This window comes from Plectropomus leopardus, chromosome 7 (assembly GCF_008729295.1).
Source record: "Plectropomus leopardus isolate mb chromosome 7, YSFRI_Pleo_2.0, whole genome shotgun sequence".
In the NCBI taxonomy this organism is placed as follows: Eukaryota; Metazoa; Chordata; class Actinopteri; order Perciformes; family Serranidae; genus Plectropomus; species Plectropomus leopardus.
Window position 1 is genome coordinate 10,107,705 of NC_056469.1, and position 25,290 is coordinate 10,132,994.

The following is a 25,290-nucleotide window of genomic DNA, read 5'->3' on the forward strand; positions in this document are numbered from 1 at the left end:
ACCACCATTACTACAGTGGCAAAATCAAACTGAATGCAATTTCACTAACAATGAAAGCACAAATGATTGGGTTGATCATGGTCAGCAATTGCCTCCTCTGACAGATTGGTAGCCTGTGTTAATGTGGAAGTTATTCAGTCTCAAAACACTAATATGAATGTAATTAGCTGTAAAACTTGCACCAGCTTTACTTTCTATCTTACAAATCAACAATTCATGTTTTTTTTGCATTGTAATCAGGTGAAACACATCATTATGTAAAAAATTCTAAAACATGTGCCAAAGTTGGAATGAAATTGAGGCCAGGAGGCCTTTGTAGAGCAGTCCAGCCAAGCAAGTAAGGGATCACCAGCAAACTGCATGCAGACACCTGCCTTTAGCAGTCCCCGTTCAGTCCTTTGTAGGTATGCTGCTAATAATGCAAACGTTAGGATTTAATGGAGAGGATTAAAAGTTTAATTGATTTTGTTGAGCTGAGGCATGTGGATTTTACTTTCTGTTTCCAAAAGTTGAAGTTCTTTGTTTGAGCAGGTGACTCAGCCACTGCCCACAAATGTCGGATTGTCACTGCATGGTACGGCACGGCTCTACTCAACTCGACTTGATCATTTTTGCTTTCCAATAGCAAAAGTTGTGGAAAGTACCTGGTACCTTGCACTTTTTTTGAGTACCACGTCAGTCAAGATTCCAAGTAAGCAGAGCCAAAACTAGAATGTGGAGTTTAAACACTGCAGACCACTGATTGGTCAAAGGGAACAGTCACTATCAGGAAATGGGACATCCTGCAAAAAAAAAAAAAAAAAAAAAAAAAAAAATTCTTATATATCCAAGCTACAGTCAGTTAAGACTGCAATTTTTTTAGTCATTCAAACAAGTTTTTAGAAAATGACTGCTTCAAAACTACACCCTGCACTCTGCCATATCTATTGTATTTTTAATAATTTATTTGACAGGGACAATACATGTAGACATTGTTACATTTAAATGAAATGTAACTCATGCAATGTATTTAGGATGTCTTGTCTTGATTAATTGCAGACTATGTCCCTAACGCTATGCTATATAAGCATTAACTGCCATTACATCATTAAAGATTATGTAATGGCAGTTTCTCAGTGATCAGCAGAGAATCATGCCTCCAATCTGGGGGTACTGTCGGCAATGAAAATTGATAATGGGAAAAGGACCTGGTAACAAAAGTAAATCAGGTTGAGTTGAGCCAAACAATTCCTGAATTGCAGGTGGAAAAAAAAACTTAATTTCAATAGTATTTTATGAATGCTCTTCCAACATTAAATTTTGCTGAAGTGATTAAAAAGTAAAATCATTTATATAAATTCAAGTGTTATTGTGCAGGCTTGCAAATGAGATGCCACCACAGTGATAGCAGCTTGTTCACTTCCAACTTTGACCCACATTTGTCTTTATAGCCCATCAATACATGAGGTTATAGCAGTTGCCCTGGCATTATCTGTTTGGTTAAAATAGTGAGTTACATTAATGTTGTTAAACACAAAAAAAGTGGAAAAGTGGCTGCAGAGGTCACAGATGTGAACCTATGTAACTGTGATTATGAGGTATCAGCTATCCTGGGGTAAATAAAGGTTAGAACAACAAACAAAAAATGTGGATAAAACAGATACTCTAAGCAGTTGAGGATATGAGGATTTGTTTCCATCTAATCCAGATGAACAGCTGACAGTAGGAATTTAGTTGATAATGTCAGAGAGATGGAGAGGCATCTGGTCGGGTTGCTTACTTCCATATCTGAAGCCACTTGTCATATCTAATACCACACGTTGTCAAAAGTATCAATTTGGTTGCGGAGTAATGAAAAAGCGGGTCTGTTTCTATTTTAGCAGCTCGCTTGACAGATTGAGAGGTGTTTAACGTCTCGTTTTGGCTCGTCGGGGGGGGGGGGTGGGAAGGGGGGGCTTCACAACTTCATCTACTCATCTTTCTTTTTCACACACATACACAACGCACATACACTGACAGCAGGGCTCTGCTTCTGATAGACAGGGCCAAGCGGGAGACATTGCACATACACAGAAACACACACTCGCATACGCAGACAAAAATGGTAAAAGAAACATCATTCATCCTTAATTCAAGAGGGAGAGCTGAAAGTAAGATGAGGGAGGGAGCTAGATAAAGTTTGACAGAAAAAAGGAATGTAAGCAAGAGACCGAGACAGACAGGATGAGTGAAAGCCATTTAACTCATTAGGGAAAGGGAGAATCTCGAGTTATATTTAACTTGAAATTTACTCTAACTAGTGGGGACTTTTTGCTTAAAAGCCTGCAGACCTCCAAAGGGGTTGCAGGAGTCATCCTCCAAAATCTAGAATTAATTGCCTGCTGTGTCTCTCACTTTAGTCTCCTGAAAACAAGCTGAAATATTTGACAGTCAGGATCTGGGATAGGGAAACATATCTGAATCCAGATCTGTCTATCATGACTTTAAATGTGCAAGAATTGACTTTGACTGAAAAGCAGATTATGATATGCAGAGCTGGACGTGGATGTGTTTTACCTCTCTTTACGCTGTCCAACTCCATGTTTTCCCAGCAGGTGGGTGCTGAGGTGTTTCTTCATCACAAAGGCCCATCTACAAAAAACACACACAGAACACGGGTTAATGATGTACGTAGTAAGTTTTAAAAGAGAGTTTGTCCGTTATAGGTTCAATCAAACTGCTGTTCATCTCTTAAAAAAAAAAAAATCTAAACCATAACGCAGAACATATATAAAGCTGGGTTATGGTACTCTCTACCTTTAAGGTATTGACTTAAATAACCCAGTACCAAGTAGTATCAAAACCTCTCCAGTCAAATGATACCTGTACTCAATCCTCTTTGTACCAATATTGAAAAAAAAAAAAAAAAAACTTTTTGGTTTTGCTCACAGCCAATCACGCAAAGAATTACTCAATTTAATATGACATGTGACTAGCCCACTACTAAGTCGAGCACTGTATTTGATGAGATACCACCAAAGCCTTCCAAACTTCAGAACAGTTTCAAGGTTGACACACGAGATCAGTGTCACCAATTGTCACAATCTGTCCAAATTTAGTTCCTGAGTTTTGACGTTGAATTATGTCCAGAAATCATTTGTACAGAATATTATGATGTCACAGTGACCATGACCTTTGACCACCAAAATGTCATCAGTTTATCATTGTGTCCAAGTGAATGTTTGTGCCAAATGTGAGCAAATTTCCTCAGATGCACCTAGTCAAAAGAAAAGTAGAGAAGGACATATGGATAAACGAACAGACAACCCGAAACATCAAGTAACTCATATCAAGACACTGATGTTGCTGGACAGAGACGTGTTAAAAGGTATAACCTTACGGGTAATGGTATTGGTACTGATAAATTTTAAAACAATATCCAGTCCTATACATGCCTGAAAAATACTTTCCAGCATTATAAGAGAAGGAAGGGTCAAAATCCTAGGCGTAATGAAGCACTGGAAGACTGCCTCTGCGATCATGTGTACTAAAATGACAGAGCAGTTCTTAAAGAAAGATTCAAGCTACATATTAGCACCTTTTCTGTTTCCAATATTGAGCTGTAAATCAGAAAAGATGTGCTTTGTTTTGGTTATTCCTCCATTTGACTTTCCGTAAAGATGTGTTTCATTTCAGGAATATGGGGGACTGTCTGTTGCTTGTCCTCCAGTTTCTCCCACCGATAGACACTTTCAAACAATCCCGTGAGAACACAAACCCGTCCTTCTCTTACATTCCAGTGCTTTTCCCAAGAATGGACCCCATCTGACAATTGAGTTTTTAATATAATCTGTCATAAACTGTTTTTTGGGGTTAAGAAACTATTGTTTTGTTAATAGATGACAGACCAGCAAAACAGACAAAAATGTATATGAAAACTTTGCACCACAAGCAGAGTATAAACCTTAGAATGTTTGTTTTAAGAGCACCTTTTTGGTCAGACAGTAGAGTGAGAATGTAGGCAAAGAGCTCCACATGTTGCACATCAATGTGTCAAAGAAATATGTACACACGTGCAAGGATTCAAATGCACATGTATCTACAGTAAATACAGTTGCACGCACACACAGTCAAAAATACCAGGGTACCAGAGCTTGACAGTGACCGCAATGTCCTGACTTTGTCGAGGGCCCTGAGTTTACCGTGTCTCCTAAACAGCATATGAAAACATAATGAACGGATGACAGGACTAACTACTCTGACATCCAAGCTGCTTCACCAGAGTTTTCATCCCCTGGCCTTTTCATTTAGCACCCATCACTTCCCATTATTGTGCAACTGAGAGACAATGACCACATCTGAGAGCTGAGATGGAGCTACATGAAAGGGGCCGAGGGAGCTGAACCGACAGTCATGTGGTTGGCACTGTCACTGCACACACTCAGGTCCTCCCCCTTGTCACTCCTCCCTTTTCTGGAGGTTTTCACTTTTGTTTCTTCCAAGTAGATCATTATTCTATTTTCTCCCCGGCAAGCCCGGTCTGCGCCTTTCTGAAGCTTTCCTCCTAACTTTAAGAGTCAGTCTTTCATAAAGCAAAAGCATAATTATTACACTATTTATGTCGCTATGTCAGCTATTGCCGCTCTCTACCCCAATGCCCCCCCTCTTCAACGTCTGGACGCACACACACACGGCTGTGTCCTCCATCTCATCATGGCCCCAGAGTCCCGTCCGTCATCGAGGCCCCTGAGGCCGACGCTAACTAACACCACCATATAAATATTCAAACATGTTCTACTGTTTTGCCTCGCTCTCATCACTCTACATTTTCTCGATCCTCTCTAACTCAATCCATCCACCCGTCCAGAATGTTGCCTTGGAGTTAAACTAGGAACGAGCGTATGACTAAATCTTGTATACTCCAATCAGGGAGACTGGCAAGATCAAAATGCTGAGCTTCTCCGGCCCACTGGAAGTGCCTCTGACTGACGGCATCATCTATAAATAAACAAACAGCATAATTAAGATACTTCCAAACGGGGGGGGGTGGGGGGGTAAACGAATTAATCAATATATTTGAGAGAAAAGCACGGCCTTGGAACACTTCACGCGCGCTTGTTTAAGTCGTCGTGTTTAGACGTGGGGAAAAAAGAGCTTGCAAACATTTCTGTTAATTATGTATTACAGCTGTCCTTCATAAACCTAATTACAGAGTGCTGAAAGGCAACAGGGGCAATTTGCATATGCGCATGAAAGACAAGACATATGCAAAATATGATTTTAATTAGCATTCTTTGATAGCGAGGGGTACAAATCAAACTGGCATGTTGTGAGATTCTCATCTCGCCCATTTTTTACTGGATTATTCTCAGAGTGGCGCGAGTGCAAGATGGGTAATGCCCTGTGGAGGCACCTGGCACAGGCTGCACACACACACATAAATGGGTGTTAATATTCACCGAGATGCACAATAACAACATGCACAAGCGCAAATAGCCATACACAAATGGAAAATGTGCACAAATGGTGATGATAACACATTTATAATTAGCTATTCACCATATGATTATCTAATACACCCAAACTACTAGTCCTGATAATGTTGAGATAAAATGCAGGCAGTACACACACACACACACACACACACATACACACACACACTCACAGATACAAATTCAGACAAATGACAGTCTTTACTCACAAAAACAGACATCCACAAGTACCCTATCTCTCATGCATACATAAACACACGGACACATACACACACTTTTACACACAGAAACATCCCATATCTAAATGTTAAAGGGGCAAATCCATTTGTTTAAGGCAGTGTGTAATCAGCCCCCTGCCCTTGGTGTGTGTGCATCCTCTGCCATCCAGGTCAAGGCCTCAGCTTGTCGTCCTGCTGCCTTGGGCTGCATCATCAGCCCAAACCATCAGCCTTGATGGTTATTGTAACAAAGGGATACTTTAACATGCCATTCATCCATATCAATTCTCTTCCCCCCCATGAATTGAACTAATAAGGCTGTGCCTCTGCCCTCCAGGGAGGCTCATAATATCCATTGCAGATATGGAAAAAAAAGAGAAAAAGAAAAAGAAAGACAGAGACTCTGGTGTTTCACGTTCGACTTTCCCTTCAGACTAATCGGCGCGCCACAGCTCGTTAGGTCCGTGACGTGCCGGAGCTTTACCGATAAGCAGGGGAGACACGGCTCAATTACCCACAGTTACAATCTTTCTCTCTCTCCTCCCTCCTGCCGCCTGATGATGAAGAGATAACATGTCAATATTTGATACAAACAACTTCATTTGCCTAATGGTGTTCCTGGATAGGCCCGTCTACAGGTCCGGAAGGGATGGGAGATCTAAGAAAAGGCCTGGAGCAACATTCGGCTTAGACGTACCGTAGCCCACCACCCATCACATCACGCACATTCCCGAGAGCTGTGCACAAGGCATGCTGGGAAAGAGCCAGGTCAGACGTGACATACTTTACCAACTTTTGCTTGAGTTACTTTCAGTTGGTTTCTTCAGGTTTTGACGAAAAACCTTGAAAGGTAAAAGAGGGATATTGAAGTGTAGTGTTTCACTTAATTCTGACATCTCTGCACTCATATTGGTTGATTAAAAAATTAGGTTTTTAAACCTACCCAGTGTGGGTAAATATAGCTTGGATGCATTAATGGATTAATTTTACCCAGTAGCCATTGGTTTACAACCATCCAATACAGGATTGGTAAGCACCCCAATGGCATTGTGTAAAGGTAACTCTGTATTACATATCTGTTATAATGTACGCTGGGTCAATATTTAGCAACCAGTGATTTTTTTTGTGGAATTAGGTACAAAAATGGCATGACTGGAAAATTCAAATTGTGTCACCAAGCAATGTGAACATGCAACATAAAATGGGCGCTACTGCCTCTAAATAACAAAAGAAACAAATCCATGGACACAACAGCACATCTGTATGTTTGTGATAAGGCTGGGCAACATGGACAAAAAAAAATCATATCTTGGTATTTTTAGGCTGAATGACAATCCACGATATATACCTCAGTACCTTCTCCAAATTGGGCTAAATAGTCAGTTTTAATTCAAAACAACTTGTGAAATGTCACAAGCATTTTCATTAAAATAGACTTTGATCGAAATAAAATGCAAAGACAGGATTTCCTTCCATGTTTTCAAATATATGTAACTGAAAAATGCAATTAAACAAATAGAAGGACTGTATGCTAACGTTTTAACGTTTCATAGCGATTGTGCTACAAAGGTTCAAAGTTCTGTTGCACTACCACCAAGTAGAATAGTGGTGTGCTATCCATTCACCTCACACAAACAATCACACAAACCCTAACCTCAAACAAACGAGAGTGCAGCTGCTTTTACACTGCCTGTTCAAGCAGGCAGTGTAAAAGCAGCTGCACTCTCGTCTGTTGTCTCACTCATCCCATTTGAAAATGTATTAATATATCTTAAAAAGTTGATATACTGCCCAGTCCTACTATGCGACTGCTTATGTAATGTAATGATAAACATTGTGTTCTCAAGGATACTACAATGAACACCAGAAAAACCATTTAGAAGAGAAAGTGCACAAAAGTAGTGCGCATATTTCAGGATGTTAAACAGCTGTGTTGTCCTTACTATGGCTGTAGAGGACAAAAGTTAGGGAACAGTTGGCACAATTTCTTATCGTTTTTTCCTTTGGAAACGATTGAACATCCAGTTTGCTGCCTGCTGTGCGCCGCCACAACGCAACATAGGAAAGGCTATGAGCTGAAAAATTAAGCTGAAATCGAACAAAGTGCTGCTGTATTGTAATTGGCTAAAAGGTAACTGAAAAACCATTACGAGAGAGCTACCAGATGTAGGAACCGCTCAACCCTCGCCGGGCGAAGCCAGCGAAACCTGCAGAGGAAGAGGGATTCCATGTGGGAAAGATGAAAGGGGGAGGTGGGGATGAGCTCTGAAGTTATGGGACTATGCTTCGGCTCTTTTTGAGGAGAAATGCACACATACACACACGCTCTTCAGTGGTCCACTGGGCCCCCAAGAAATGAGTGTGTGCGGGCTCATCCTGCCTCCTGTGCCAGTCCTAATGATGGCCTCCACCTGCTGCTTTAATGTCACAGCTGGATCGCCCTCCATCCCTCACTGACTCTGACTGCCATCAGCAGCAGGTAGCTCCCCTCTGTACACTCCTCCCTCCATCTCTTCTGCCATCTCGGCTTCCTTCATCTCCCTTCACTTCCATCTTCTGTTTCTGCTACCACTCATCTCAATATTACTTCCCCCCATCCATCTCTCTGCTTCACTTCTGCTCACACTTTTTTTCTCTTATCTCTTCACGCAACACCTACATCGCTTTGCCACTACCCTCAACTCCTCTCCCCAATTCTCTTTTCCCCATTTTCTCCCTTTCAGTCTAATCTCAATGCCATCTTTTACTGAACCCAAAAATCATGCAGGGTGAGTTAGAAGCACCAGGATTTATGAGAAATGTGGTCTTAATATAGAAACACTTGCAACAACAGTGCCACTCCTGTGTCAATCAAACATTCTCATTTATTTTTTTTGTAAAAAGCATCACAGCTAATTTGACAGTGATCTGCTGACAGAAGAAATGCTATAAAACATTAGCAGATTAATGTGCCTACAAACTATATTTACCCCTGAAGAGGGAGACCCATAGCATAAAAAAAGAACTTTCCTCAATGCCAAAACTAATTTAGTCTTCAGAGTAAACATAATGCGTTTCTTCCTTGTTTATTTTTTTTATAAACCCATCCCGGAGAAGCGGAAAACCTGGAGGTAAGTTGACAAGTCTAATCTGAGAAGCTTTGACAGGCAGGTGAACTGACAGAAGAACAGAAACCAACACTTGGCTGACAGCAACCCCGGAGCGCTGAGACAGCTGCCGACATGTCAGACAGACAGATAAACAGACAGGAACAAGAAGTCGAAAAGATAAGACATTTATTGACAGACGGAGCGACTGCTTTCCTGACAGACAGACAGACAGTAAGACATCGAGAATAAGGACTGAGGAAGGAGGGATTCTGCTGAGTTTACAGGCTGAGTTTAATGGATGTTCTACAAGCGGGCCTATAGCGGTAGATGGGGCGAACTAAATGTGGTGTCAAATTTGCAGATGTGGAGATAGATGGTGATGGAAGGATGGAGAAAGAAAAGCCACAGGAGAGAAAGAAGGGGAAATGAAGGAATATGAAAAATCATGATGGAGTATCCAGATAAGCTGGAGTGAATGCGTAGTAGGGAGAGAAGCTGAGGCAAATGCAGTTTGCGGAGCTGCCGCTTTGTTTGACGGAAGCAAGAGGCGACTTCGCATCAATATTGCTTGGGCTTCTAAGAGATCCGCTTATGGAAACATCCCATAATGTAACAGATATTGGTGAGGAAAAATAAATAAATAAAACATCTGAATTGATTTTGTTTTTCATGCCCTGTGCCAGAGCAAAGCAAGCACTTGATCTATTCTAAGATGATCTTGATAAAAAAATAAAAGAGAGGCAAAGTGTTTCTCTGACGACTGATCAACGTCAAGCCTCTCAATGAAACAGACACCTCTCACTTATGATGCCGCCGTGTGCCTGTGTGTGTGCGCGTGTATGTCCTCTAGTCTTAGAGGAGGTACATAAAAAGCTCACTTTGCCTCTCCAAAGGGGTTTTTGGATCATCTGCTGAGGCAGGTGATGGGGCTTGACGGATTGATTGAGGCGAAGTTCTCATCGACAGTGGCAGCGCCCCATAGAGTTCCCAGCTCCAGTGCACACTGTTCCATTAAAGGATCATTTAGAGGGAGAGCAAGTTCCACCTGCACTTATGCAGAGCACACCCTAATGTGAGATGAAACAGACATTTTCAAGCTACGGGGAAGGGGAGGGAGGAAGGGAAAAGAGAAAAAAAATTATAATAATGAAAAATAAAAATTCAGTCCCTTCCCCAACAGCGCATTTCCATCTTCGAGAGAACGGCGATTGATGAAGTAATCTATTATTGATATCATCATCGTTATGCGCCGATGGCAGTTTCCGTGTTACGGAGCCCCCAGCTCTGAGCGTCATAGCACTGTTTGCATATTATGCTACTCAGCATCATTATATTTTCTAATTAACTGCTTTAATTTGGGGATTTAAATCCTAAGTGAGGGGAGAAACTTGAAAACGCTGAACAAGAGAGAATAATACTGTATTTGGTGTCAAGATGAAAGGCGAGGTGTGTAAAGAACGAGGTACAGACAGTTACACAAGTGGCTGTAGCACTTTTAACGATGGATTTGTATAAGCTGCCATATTGTGTGGAATCAGCACAAATAGGATTCACCTTTATGGATAAAAAAAAAGGAGAAAGAAACATGTCCTGAGAAACATTTTAAATGAAATACATATAACATGGTAAAATACTGCTGTTATGGGAAGGTGAAACAGTCTCATTTTACACAACAAAACAAAATGAATCAAAAATGTTGGTTGTTAAAGGCCGTTAGCTCCTCTTGCTAATGCATCTCTCTCTCCTTCCTTCCCCTTCCTCTCTGCAGTGCAGTTAAAGATATGAAAAATATATGTGCTTTTTTTTTTCCTCTCTTCCCCCTCTCCTTTCCACCGCGCCGTGTTAAATCATTAAAGAGAAGTCCTGCTCATTATCTCTCTAAACAAAACTTCTCTTAAACCAAATAAATCACCGTTGCGCGGCGCAGCTAACAGCCGTGAAGGGATAAATTACAAAGCGCCTCACTGGCAGCGCTGGTATTTTAAAAAGCTTGCTGCACAATTTCTATGATGTGCAGTAATTTGTAATGCAGGTTTCCTTATGTTTATAAGGTCTCCTCAGGTGTGTGTGTGTGTGTGTGTGTGTAGTGTATGCTTGGGAGGAGAGGTGAAGGGTGGGGAGTGAAAAATAAAAAAAGAGCCTATTTTGTACTTTGTACTTTCAATATTATTAAGCTTGTTTTGGCACAAAATCTAGCACTAAGCAAAATTAGTTTACATCCTTTAAAATATATATAATATATATTATTGTTTTTTTTATATAGTTAATAATATTGCCAAGACAGCAAAACATACCCACTGACAGAAGGGATTGACTGAACATTGGAAAGCATGTGCTGAAACTGTACGTTTGGAGTGAAGGTCAGAACTCTGCTGCATAAAAACATCCCAACAGCATTTTGTTTTGGTATTAAATAGCATTAAATTTAATCATTTATGGTTTTAAAAAAAAATCAGCTTCTGCCAACAGAGTATTGTTGGAAGGTTAGATCACTTTTTGAAACAGCTCTTACACCACAGGATGCAGCTAAAGGACATATTGATATCATTCATTTAGAAGGCTCCTTAAGGCGAGAGGTGTTTGCTTTCATTTCGAGATTTACACACTGACACTACTAAAGCGGTAACACTGAATCCTTCCTCTCTGCCCTGAAATGACTCCTTTGAAGGAGCAGCAAGAATAAAAACTGTCTGTGGTCAGAGAGGTTGCTACCAGAGGTGGACAACACTGCTGATGTTAGCATTATATTTTTAATCAGCCAGTCAAACTGATATATTGGTGGAAGTGAAACCAGTTTTTCCAGCTGAGCGCGGTGTCATTATAACAGGAAAACACACCAGCAGGGCCTCATCTCCTGTTAAAGACTCTAATTGAGGGGAAAGACACCAGCCAGCACTCTCACCTCCGTCCCCACCTCTGCACCCTCTGTGCTCCTGCGGGGACCAGGAGCTGTGATGAACCCCCCCCCCCCAACCGACCTCTCTCTGGCCCCCAGTGGGCAGATTAAACTGCGGATAACAGGGCTGCACTTGGGTCCGTTTACAACAGCAAGCCTCCCCTGTGCCTCCTGGGGATAAAAACCAACAGTATCCCAGAGACCCCCCCACCAAAAAAAAAAAAAAGAAAAAAGAAAAGCCCAAACATGATTTATTCAGTCTGTTTACTGTACACTGTATCTGCCCGTCCTCTGAGAACAAATTAAATGTATGAAAAAGAGGGTGAAGAAAGAGAGGAAGTAAGAACAAGCAAGGAAAAGAAAGGAAGAGAGAGCTATCAAAATAAATAATTAAATCCCGGAAATAAAATAAAATACACAAAAGTCTAGAGGCGTGGAGTGTGTTTAATTTGCACGGGAGATCTGTAATAACAGGCTTTGTTCAAAACACACACTGCACTATGTTAGAAAAGATCTACTTGAAATGATAACTTATAAAAATCAAACATACCTTCAGAACCAAAAACTACTTCTCTTTAAAATAAGGTAGAAAAAGTGGGTTTTGTTGAATCAAAGAACACCAGGTCACCGTGTTCCAACCTGAGCGATCGGGAGATGCTACGAATGAGCAGTGAGAGGTGAAAGAGAGTGAAAATTGAAAAGAAACAAACAAAGGAGACAGCCTCTAATTTCGACCGCTGTTGTTTTGGTGAGTGGTCTCGCACATTAAAAAAGAACTGAAGCAACATGACAAGCGAGAGTTGTATTTCTCTCGCTATAGTTTTGCTAAAGCAGATAATCCATAAAACATAAGGCCTCCGTATTGACGTTTTTCCTCAGCCGGCTGAGTGAAGGGCGTAGCTGGGATGTCAGGCCTGTCTGTCGGCCAGCTACCACTCTCATTATCCTCGCGCCTCTGTGAAGGGCAGCTAAGGTCACACTCCAGAGGAGCAAAATAAACCGCGATGGTACTAATCTAATATTCAGCGATCCTATCAAAGACGGACTTATTAGAGCTCAAAGAAGCAAAATTGTTGATGGAGAGGAAAGTGGAAGTTCACACTCTCTCGGGATGAAGAGTTTAACTGCAGATGCGACACCTGACATCTTTTCTGGTTGAAGTTCTCTCACCCAGGAGGAAGTTTGTGAGCATTTCCTTAAAGGGTTTAGTGAGGTGTCAGCTGTCTCAAGTCAAATAAAACAATGGACTTTCTGGAGATTGAGTGAGAATACAGCTTAGGAATTTATACAATGCACCATTCAAGTGTTATTATAGATGCTGTTGCCTCCTACTCAAAGCTAGCGCACTTCTACACCTCTCAGAAAGTATGCACACACACACACACACACACACACACACAAAGGATGTCTTTGTTTGGCTATTGCTGCCGTTGTCTTGACACCCACCATCTGCCGCCCCGGCAACAGAGAAGAGTGAAGAGAAGACTTTCTATCTGGAAACTCGCCCTCCACCCTGCAAACCCCACCCGCTCCCCCCCACCCCTTGACAACAACACCCTGCAAGGTTTCACTCAAACGAGCGCTGGCCTCCCTCCCACCGCTGACGCTCTCTGATGCTCCACAGGTTGAATCACCGCTCATTAGACAGCCAATTTATACCTTTTCTAATGCCTTGTTTTAGTCCTTGCTAAAATGCATAAAGTGGTAAACAAACACAAACGATTTACAGTGAACGCCATCCAAACATCCCTCTTTTTTTTTCTTTCCAAGAGCAAAGAAAGCCTTGTGAAAACTCCAAGATCTCATTCAGCCATTTAATAAAGCCTCGTCTTATTGAAGTGTGTGTGTGAGTGTAAATAGGAAGGAAGGGGGGGGGGGGAGTAAATTGCAAAGGTCTTCCTCAGTCACACTCTGCAGATGGGAGATGTATCACGGAGAGCAAGCACTCAAAAGTAAATGAATAAATAAATAAATAAGTAAATAAAGTATGCTATGCAGATGAGGGTGACGAAGCCTCCATCTCGGCCTATTCTGTGATGCACTGGCCATTCATCACCTGCACATGCAAAGCGCTAGCTCCGGTCCTTAGCATATTCGCATATTCTAATGAAGGCTTGCATGCAAATGAGGACGACCTTTTCCTTTTGGCTTTTCCTTTTTTTTTTGGTCTTTTTTCTTTACAACTTTACATTAACAGGAGGGGAGTGGAGAGTGGTGGCTGTAATGGCTATTAGAGCGACAGGCTGAGTACGTGACGTTGTGATCTAAACTCAGGGACGCTGTAATTAGGCTAATCTATTACCAGACGGCGGCTGTCAAAGATCTTTATGGCAAAGGACGGACTTGTCAGACACTTTATTTATTAAATCTGGCTCAGGATTTTTGTAGAGGAATGGTCAGCTGGACCCATAGAGAAATGTAGCCACGCAGTGACATGGATAACAGATCCAACACAGGCACCCATGGGACCTTAGCGCTGCCCCTGGACCTTTGAGGTGCTACATGTTGTGCAACCTAATATTGGCTGAAGGTGTCCAGCCTTGTGTCACAAAAATGGACTGATACTGGCTTCAACCTGAATAAATATTGTCCAATTAGGCTTGATGTGATGCAGGTTTTTGTTTATGTTTTTTTTTAAAATAAAATTGATCATTGCCTTTAGTATTGACCTGAGCAGTCACTATAAAAAAAAAGTTTCATTATTTTTCCTTTTCAACATTCTTATGAGAAATAGCAGTAACAAATAAATGTAAATAGTGTAAATCAGTGTTTCCATAAGCTTTAAAATCCCATATTTCTTACACTTAAGGTCTAGCTGTCTGTCTTTGCATCTGACTCAGTGAGCCTGGCCCTCTCCTCCTCTCTTCCTCTCCTCCTGCCACCAGTGACCAGCGGAGGGGAGGGGAGACCAGCCGTCACTGGCCTCCCCTCTCCTGTCCACCAGGCAGGGTCCTGCGCTGTCGGCGGGGAGGCGGGGGAAAGTTATGCCTCCTTACTGTGACTTTGAACTTCCTCAGATGAGGCATAAATATTGAAATATTGAAATGAAAGATGCGGCGGGCGCAGAGGGGATGGGAGAGGGGGGGAGGGAGGAGGGGAGGAAAGGGAGAGGAGGATAGACGGATTGGGGGGGTAGAAGAGACAGGAGGCCCACTGAGAAAAGAGACAAGGCCCTCACCCCTCTGCCAGGCTGCATTCTAGCAGGCCGACAGTTATGGATAGGAAACATTACTGCTGCTGGTAATTAAAGCAAAAACTAATACTGTCTCTTGGATGAGGGGGTTTCATAGTGAGCATCCATTTGTCACTGCTGCACACTCGCCAAGGCCAGATTAAATCACACACATATTTAGTCCTGCTGTGCACAGAGGCTCTCGATCTATCCATCTATCTGTTCATCCATCCATCTGTCCATCTGTCTGTCATTCTAACTTTATTTTTTAACACCAATTTCTTACAGATAGAGAGCATCAACTGTAATGCCAGCTCCAAACCAAAACACTGATACCAGCTTACAAACACACATGTAGGTCAGTTCCTACTAAAGACTCCTCAGTGAGGCAGTAAGTGACTGACTGAGTGACTGACTGTGGAGTGGCAGTGAAAAGGCCACTGGCTAGGGGGTGTGTGTAGTGGAGTGGTGGGCAAAGACGAGGGAGGGGGAAGGAGGGGGGGATGCCATGTCACCAGACGGAGGGGATCGGTGACACTGAGCGTGTCACAGGGTGACGGCTGCACTCTGCTAGGACCAGCAGCCCCTCCAGCGCTGTCAGAGGAACCAGCAGCTCCAGATACTGACACTAGCAGCCATACTGACAGGCCAAACATGACTCGTCTCCGCTCTCACCACAGACGAGGCCTGACGGCACACGGAGACACCAAGAGAAGGAGGGATTAGAATGGGGGGAGGAAAGAGCAAATACATACAAAAAGATTGTGTGTCTCCTGAACTGGACAAATAGAATATCACACTGTGTGAGCCAAAACAAGGTTCAGTTATGAGTTGATTGAAAAGATAGGATGCACTCATTGGTAAAAAGACTGTAGTTGCGTTCTGAGCTAACTGATTTAAATGATGTCAGCCTGTTTTGACTGGAAAGAGTAAGTAATAGACCTCTCCCTATTTTATAATGAGTTGAAAAAGTAGTGACATGTCTTGAAAAGTCTCTTTTCACTTCAGGGTTTCTTCAGCTTCAGGACTTTCTAAGACTTTTTTTAACACCACTGAGCATGGAATTAAAGACTATTTTTGCAATAACCCAAGTTGAAGAAAAAACTGACTTTGGGTTGGGGATAATTTTGCAGAAATGTTTGCCTCAGCATAAAACATGATTTTAGAATGAGACAAGATATATGTCAAATGCTGGAAAAAAAAATAAAGCTTTCTAGACTGAAACATGGGAAACAATGGGCAAATGTAATCATACAAGTATCCTTAAAAAAAGCGGGTTCATTTTTCAGTGTCGGTAAATTATTAAAGCAAAATAGATATAACCAATTATTTTGACATTTCATGATGCAACATCTGACAAAAAAAATATTCTTGATATCCTACTTCTAATGTCTTCACATTTTTAAGACATTTAAAGATAATACCAATAAAGGGCTTATTTATAGATTCATTTATTTATTATGTTAACGCCTTTTAGGACTTTTTAAGGATCAGCAGGAACCGGGCACTTGCTCTCTGAATGAAAAGTGACTTTTGCCAACTTGAAAAAGTGCTTGAAAAAGAGGTAAACCTTTATCCCTAAAACGTGTTCTTTTTCTGAGAAACAAGACATCAGAAAGTAGAAGAAGGAGTACCAAAGAAGAGGAAGATAAATGAATGAGGTAGTATTTGGATTATGAAAATCCAGACAAAGTTACTGTGGAAACACTTAAATAGCAGCCATGCACAGCCAGACAAATAAATGTTAGGAAAAAATGTTAGTGTTTCCTGTAACCTCCTCAAAATGCTTCACAAAAGAAAGGGTTATATCGCTCTATTTTAAACACACCACACTAAAGAGGAACATGGAAGTTATACCTGCTGTTAAATGAACAGCTTAGGTTAAGTTTATCCTCCTTGCACAATGTCATCCTATCCTTACTTCTTGTGATTTCACATCTATGTTGACCTCATATGGGAGGAGGTGTTAGGAAGGAAAAACATTTTTAGACTGTTTGGATCCAGCAAGAGACACAGCATGGGGGGAAGGTGGGAGAAAGGACAGATGACAATGATAAGATATAGATGGAAATATGGTGATTTGAGGGGGAAAAACATGGAGGGGGGAGGGTGGTAATGCCAAAAGGGGAGAGGGCAGAAAACAGAAAGGAGAGAGAAAGAGGGAGGAGATGTAGAGGACTTGGAGAGAGAGAGGAGCGCAGCGGCGAGACTGATCGCTGTTGATCTTCACGATAAGCGCTCCCGACAACTTGTGACCAAAGTGGCGCTTCGACACTAATCGGCCGTGAAGGCTGACCTGCAGCGAGGCAGCGAAGTTCAGATCGCATAGGGCCGGCACTGCAGCTCAGACGAGATGGACCCAGACAGGAGACATCCAGGCATCAAAACTCCCTGAGAAATTGCGACATGGCTTCAGTGCACTGTGAGAAGAACATAAGAGGAGGGGGAAAAAAAGCAAGCAGTGATACTCGGTGCTCTTGGCAGTCGAGGCAGACTTATCTGGCTTAAGATGAAAAGAGAAGGACAGAGGCAAAGGAGAGTGGAGTGAGGGAGTCAAGGGAAGTGTGTAGGGGAGGGGAGGAGGATGGAAAAATATGAGCAGAGTAAAAAAAAATAGAAAGATCAATTTTATTGACAATTATCTGTGAGCTGGACTGAGCTGAATTGGAGACTAACCTTGAACTGTGTGTGTTCAACCTCTGCAAGACATGAAGAGTGTGTGTGCAAACTACACCAACAGGTCTGAATACTCTCAGGAGCGAAGAGTGAACAGGTCAAAGGTATGAAAAAGTAAACTATGCTACATGTGCTGGGCATATCTTTCTTTGGTATTCTACTGGGCCATTTTTGGCTGAAGCAGTCCAGCTAACGTAACAACAGAAGAAATAACTTTCTTTTGCTTAGATAACGTAAGCATATTTCATTTAGAATTTTCCTCAAATTTTTTTTCAAAATTACAGAAAAGTCTAACATTAGTATCTTAGGGTACTTTTTGTCTGACATTAATCCTCCATTTGGACTGTCCACTTGCTCAGAAAGTCCAAAAATTAGCAATATTAGAAACTCAACCTTTATAAAAGGAACTTGTGATGAAACAACTACCAGTTTAAACAGCAGTAAAATCATAGATAGATTAATAGTACTGCTATCATTACGACAATGAACTCCCCTCTGGGGCTGAACAAATGAAGCCAACAACGAAGTGTCAGAAACTGAAGTTCTTTGAATAGCCACTAGAGGCTGGCTCCAGAAGCCAGTTAATCTCCGTAGCCTTCGATGTTAAAATATCAAACTTTACAGCAGCTGTAAACACATTTACTATAGCCACATCCCCCCTTCATGACAACCGTATGGGGGGTGATTTTTATGTAACTTACTCCTTTACATTTTATCAAAGCTTAGAGTTATGCATAACTAAGGGCAGCGCGTTTTGAGTGACAGGCTGTCTGCTGATAGCATCCTCATCTTCTCTGTCAGATCCACTGCTCACTTCTCCCCAGCCAACCTCTTGCCCATATATGGTCACTTGTTCCAAAAAAATAATACAGCCAACATGCCAAACTCAAGGCTTCAAACAGGACTCCACAAATCAGTGGCTGATATCACAGTCACTACCTCCATTATTTTTACAGGCTATTGTCCCTTGTCCTCATAAACAGTGACACAAACACTTAAGAAAACATTTTCAAAGACAAGCTACTATATGAACCCAAACTGATGCACTGCTATTTTGTTTTTCTGATGTTTATACAAACAAAAAGTGCATAGTGTTGCTACATTTATTTGTGGTTTTTGATTTAAAAAAAAAAAAAGTTGGTGAAATGATTTCAGTGTGTCTGTACTTGTTTACCATATTCAGCATATTTTTAAAATTTCGCGATCGTACTGATAAACATAAGATTTTTGGTCACTATAATCCTGATTTGATATTTTCACACTATTTTATCTCTCAATGGAACATTCAAGAAAAACATGTTGCACAGTGATCTCAGTCAGTGCAAAACCACCACATGGATTGAGACATGCAGTAGCAGAAAAAAAAAAATAGTTTAACTATTTATAGGAATTTTGAACTGTTTGTCCAAGTACATTGAGATAGACTCATCTCCCATTTAAACACTATCCGTCAATAATCAGGCAATGATGCAGGAAAATTAAAGTTAGGGCTTTCATTTATCAGAAAAAGCCATTCTGAGTCCTTTCCATACTGCTGTCACATGCCGGCCTTTAAACAGAACAGATCTTCAGTCATATTACACATTCTTAGATAAATATTTTCACTTTCACTCAGAGCCGGTTGTCCTCTCTTGCCAAGGCGCTGCCGCCACAGCAGTAATGGGAAGGAAACATGAAGCTATATTTTAATAAGTAGGGAACACGCTGTTTATTCAGTCGTTAATGACTACTGTCTCCCACTTAAGGCGCCACATGCAAAAATGTGTCCGTTGTGTAAAAATACATGGGATCTAATCATATCTGGCACCATAAATCATGTGTGGCTGTGTCCCTTTAGGACAATTTACAGCAAGTAAACATAAGCTAGGTGAAGAGTGGGGGTGGCGGAGATTGCATGTGCAAGGAGTGGAGCCACATGTATGTCGATATTTCATACCAGCAGCAGAAGCGAGTATCCAGAGAGGACAGTGTAGTTCTGCCTATATTTTATGTAAGAAAGAGTTATCCAATGTTAAAGCTATAGTGAGGGTGTTTTTGGATTGACTCTCGAACAGATCTCAAACAAAACAGGAAACCGAAATCTAACTGCAGTTGCCTTTGACTGAAAAGCTTAGACGAACCCAAATAGGGCTCTACTGCTCCTCTGAGTCTGATAATATGCCAATAGGTTCAATAATGGCAGCTAAGTTCAACCTAACCACCAGCACACAAGTGAGGTTGTCAGTCTGAGTATTCGTCACACACATACACACGCACGTGTGCGTACACACACACACACGGTTTGGTTAAATCGGAGAAGCAGGGATTCTAGAAATATTCCCTTATTGATCTGTTGTGGGAAGATGCTATCTCTTTACATGAGGAGCAGACCACTGGAGCCAGCACAAACACACACACACACACACACACACACACACACACACACACACACACACACACACACAGAATCATGTACAGACACGCCTAAATAGTACAACTACAAACACATGACACTATGAGTGTGTGCTATCATCTACAAAAACACAAACGTGCACGATACATTTGTACACTCACACACCAAAAACACCCACAAACTGCACTCACACACACACACACACACACACACACACACACACACACACACACACGCACACACGCACACACACACACACACACACACACACACACACACACACACACACACACAGCACACATGGCATAAATGTCCTCTGAAATAAAGCTTACCAAGTACAAATACAGCAGTCTCAAGACACAAATACCATTCAGCGCAATTACAAGCTGGCCAAAACACTGTTTACTTATTTATTGATGAAGTTAATTGCTCGTTAAAATTGCACATGAATTCTTTTGCACAAACTGCATAAACATTTCATGTTCTGTCTAAAAGGAGGAAAGTTTGGAGGAAATGGAAAGAAAAAAAAAATCCCACTCTTCCCTTCACTTAACACATGTACACATCTTGAATTCTTCACCACAACAAATTGCTTATATTTACTCTGCATTGCTGGAAAATTAGTTATTTTAGAAAGGACTGGGAGAGTAGATTTTTTTTTTAAACCTACACACCAAAAGGACTGTCTGGGAGACATGCAGCACAGTGCACGCTATTAGTTCTGACTGCTCGAGCTTCCCATTCCTGTACTTACAGTATACCGCAAATAGGACCATCACTTTTCATTACCTGCTGTTTCCAGCCGAGCTTCACTCTATCATTGCCGCGGCATGCTAATGTAAAGCAGGCTACTGTCATGTAAATTAAACTGTTTGTTTTGTTTGCCTTCCCTCCTTCGGCTGATTGTCAGAGCGACTTGCCAGGAGCAGCAGGTGTGTTTGTTTGTTTGTGTAGGAGTGCACCGGTGTGCCGGATTTGCTGTTTGTGTGCCGCGGCTGCTGCTTTATGTGCACGGGCTCTGGCTGCACAGCAACAAGTGAGCTCGCGAGTGTGTGTGTGTGTGTGTGTGTGACTGCGTGAGTGTGTGTGTAAGTTACGGAGTCTGAAACGCAGAAATGACACACTGCACACACAAACCTCCCAGTCAACCAGATGTGCTCCTGACCCTGAGCTCAGCCACTGAAATGCAAAGTCGGATGCCTACTTGGCGCTCTTCCCCCCCGGCGCAGGTACAACCAACTGTCACAAACAATGGGGGAATATGCATACCGTGGGCTAGGGTTTGCTACAACATGCTCTCAATGTAAATCATATTTCACAGGTTTCCAAGAGACAAGCCAGTCAGCCACCAAGTCAGCCACCCAGCCAGTCACCCAGTCAGCCAGCCAGCGCAGTGCTCGTCTGTATCTGCGAGGCTACTGCCACTGGGTAATTGACAGTGCATGTTTAAAAAAAAAAAAGCAACTCTGTTTACAGCGCTGCCTTAAAATATGGAAACTCGTCCCCTGTTCATTTGTAGACACGGGGAAATATCAGAGAGAAATAAGAAGCCTTCATGATTCCTCATTATGAGACAGATGACAATGACTCCCGTCTCTAATTAGACAGAAGGGTTTTTTTGAGTGTCGACTGACATGCGTTAACTAGATAAACAATTCTTCAACATCTGCAAGGAGCTCAGTTTGCCTTGCAAAACAGAACAGGCTGGCAGCTTTGAAACTCTTTCTGCTTTGCTTCAGGAGTGGTGTGTTAACTAAAGAGATTTCTACACCTAGCCGGTTCACAGAAGTTACTTTGAAGCCTTGAAGGGTTTCTTATTTGGTTGGTTATAGGAAAGCACAGAAGCTGGACAAAGACCTCGGTGAAAGGGAAGTTTCACACTAATATTTGAACCAACTCTTTCCTTGAACTAAAACTATACTTCAACCAGAAGTACTGTACATTGAACCCTACCATGAACTATAGATAAACTATGAGTTTTACTCCCAGTTAAAGAAGTCCATCCACAGAAATACTGCTTAAGGAAATCACTGCACCTATTTGGCTTTTGTGTACATCAATCGATTTCAACCAATAAAATGTCACTGAGCAGATGCACAGAGGCAAAAAGCCTGTTTACTATGAACTTTGAGCCAAAGGTCACTGAGCTTCAATTAATCTCCTAAAATTATTCAAGTTTGAAAGATTAACAAGTTTATTTGTTAAAAAAATACTCAACTGTCTTTGACAATTATCTTTCAGTCTGGCTTGATTTCAAGTCCCAAATATCAAAACAAGCAATTTCAAGCTTTTTCAGTTCTTTAAATTTATCCCTAAAACTTCAATATATACGAAACAAACAAAACATCATGAAATAGAATAAATAAATGTAGGAATAAAGTGAGTCAAATATATAAATGAGCTAATAACTTCTTAGAAATTCAACTAACTATTATGGGACGTTATTTTGCCATTCCATATTCAAAATAAGAAGTTTTTCTGTAGTTAAATTTGATGCCGTTGGAATAATTGTTTTATTCACAACTTCACATGCCTGCCTGCCTTTCAGCAGGTTCATCAGCTATTACCAAATTAAGCTAGTTAGCTCCTGTTAGCTTTAGCAACAAGTCAAAATAATCTTGAATCAAGCAACCAGCTGCAACTGAAAACAAACAGCAAACACAAGCTAGTGTGTCTTGTAGGTTGTCGAGTTAAAACAAGCTCCACCTTTACCAGATGCAATATTAAAGTGATGAACACACTAATTCAGCAATGGTAATCCAATACTATATTATGCAGTACACTGAAATGAGCGATTTTGCATTATGAGTACTTTTACTTTTCATACTTTAAGGCTACAGTTGGTAACTTTAACGGAACCAGCGTTTTGTCATATTTGCTGAAACTGTCACAATATTCTGAGAGAAGTACATGTTACAGATAGTTTGTGGGAAAAAAGCATGTCCCTCCTCCTCTTCTGACTGTTTCTAAAGGCATTTGCTGGAATCAGACCACCACATGGCAGAAACAATCAATCAGTTTCTAACACAGCTGTCAGTCGCTCTAAAGTGTGGTGTTAGAGGTATACATTCATGTCAAAATGTCTTCAGCAACATATTAGTGCACTGTTTGGCTAAGAGAGTTTGTGAACAGGAAGTGGGCGCCAAACTGTTTCCTGCATAGTGGAAAAAAAAGATCAAACAGTAAAACTAAGCAGCACTGATCCGATATGAATTAAGATTATGTTACTGCTCAGCCTATTTCTCTGCTTAAATGTATTCGGAAACATATTGCAGTGTACTGTTAAGCTGTAAAATGTGAAAGTTTCAAGCACCACCACCACCAGGACAATTTTCTCATTTTACAGCAGTACACTAAATTACATTTCCAAAAACATTTGAGAGGAGAAACAGGCAATGCAGTAACAAAATCTTGATTTATATTTGATCAGTGCTGCTTGTTTGACTGTTTAATTGCAGCTCATGAGCTGTGATTGACATGTTCGTTGACACTCCCCGGCTCTGGAGGTTGTTTTCGTTCACATGCAGTAAGTCTATTATAAGCACTGCAGGGTAATAGGGTAGGCAGGAGTATGATTTTTTTTCAGAAATGATCAGTTTCATATAGTGCTGTGTGAATATTGTGACAGTTTTAGCACAGATGAAAAATGTTATTTTTTCATAAAAGTTATCAACTACAGTTTAAAGCAGATTTTGATGCTAATACCTTTGTACTTGACTGAAGTAAGATTTTAAATTGATTTTAACTTGTAACATAGTATTTCTAAACTTAAGTATTGCTGCTTTTACTTTAGTTTTACTGACAAAAGATGCAATACGTGTGTTTTGACATCCTCCCAGTTGTTAAAAATGTGAACATAAGGTAAGGGTAATCTAAATTACACAAAGCTATTTAATCCATGTAAATCCAAATAGCTGGTGAAGAGCACTTGCAGGTTTAAAGCACATTTAACAGCTCTGAGCAGCTTTATAAGAGCGACTGAAAACAATCAAAAGACAGAAGTGTTTAGAGAAAATCCATGGAAAAACTGTCCTCTATTTCTGCTTCAAGTAATGGTAACTCATGATCACACTCTCTCACACACACACACACACACACACACACACATGCAGCAGTCACAGGCTCTGCCAGCTATGTCCACCAACAACAGGCCCTGTCTGTCAGGGAACATTATTCATCATACCTTATCCCAGTGTTTGCCTTTCTTAGTCCCCAAAACAAAACAACAGCATGCTATAGCAACGTCAATGTGATCCCGTGACAGATCTGAAGCAACACAAACGCGGCACAACTTAAAGTAAATTAGCCCTGCGTGATGAGTCGACCACGTCCGTCACTGTGAATCGCTCAGCTACTCCTCTAAAGCAAAGCAGATGCCATCAGAGCAGGCACAGTGAAAAGGACACTTCATACCACGATGATAAAAACAACACAGAGCTTTTTATATGAACAGAAAAGTATGTGTTTCAGCTCGGTTTTTAAGATGAGCGATCCAAATTGTTGTCTCATGGATTACATACTGACAGCAGCTGTGAGACTGAAATGACCTTTCCACATGTAATGCTGTGTAACGTAACCAGAACTCTGAACCCTGACGACCTGCACTTTTGATTTTGTTTAGAAAAGAGTGTGTAAAACTCGAGGACATAAATACATACATTGTATACATTAGTCCATGAAGATGCATTGCAGTGATGGTACTTTTAGTCCTGATCTGAAAAATGTGGAAAAACTCAATTCTGAATGTATAATACAATTTTTATTGACGCTGGAGAATGTTTGACTTATGATGACAACTGACTAAGGTCATAGCTTACCCACCCTTCTCTGTGTTTATTGAATGTAACTCACAGTGATGCGCGTTTGCTGTGTGTTTGTGCAAGTCACATTTCAACTGCATGGAAGCCCTCCCCTCCAAAAAAACATGGTGAAAAACACTTAGTGAATTCTTGACAAAATGCTGTAACAAAAACCCCACATGTTGCCCATGTATGTGTCAATGAAGATTAAAATGTCACAGATTGTCATGTCTTGAGGAGGAAAAAAGAAAAGATTTAACATTTGGGAATCGTGGCTGCGGTTGTACTTGTGTTGAAATTTAAGATGCAAAGCAGAGAATTGATTTCTCCGAGAGAATGGAAAAATAAGAGGCTCAGTTTGAAAGAACATACATGATAAGTAGTGTGTCATGACAATGATGTTAGTGGGAATTTGTTTCAAAATAAAATTCTTTTAAAAAGGAAGAGTATGGGCTCTCCCACCACCGTGAATATTCTTCTGGGGGATGTTAGTTAGTTTTGCACTTCCAGATCTCGGCCCAGTCAGGGAAAGAAATAGAAAATTAATAAATAAATACAATGTCTTGTCAAGAAGGCAGCTACTAATAACTGTGTCACT

The 25,290-nt window shown here is 41.1% G+C and overlaps 1 protein-coding gene across 1 annotated transcript in view; it reads right to left on the minus strand.

Moving 5' to 3' along the window:
• znf407 (zinc finger protein 407) overlaps positions 1 to 25,290 on the minus strand; it is a 164,796-nt gene that overhangs the window by 91,751 nt on the left and 47,755 nt on the right. The window contains 1 exon segment of the mRNA XM_042490229.1: positions 2,536 to 2,610. Within this exon segment, the coding sequence (XP_042346163.1) occupies positions 2,536 to 2,610 (75 nt within the window).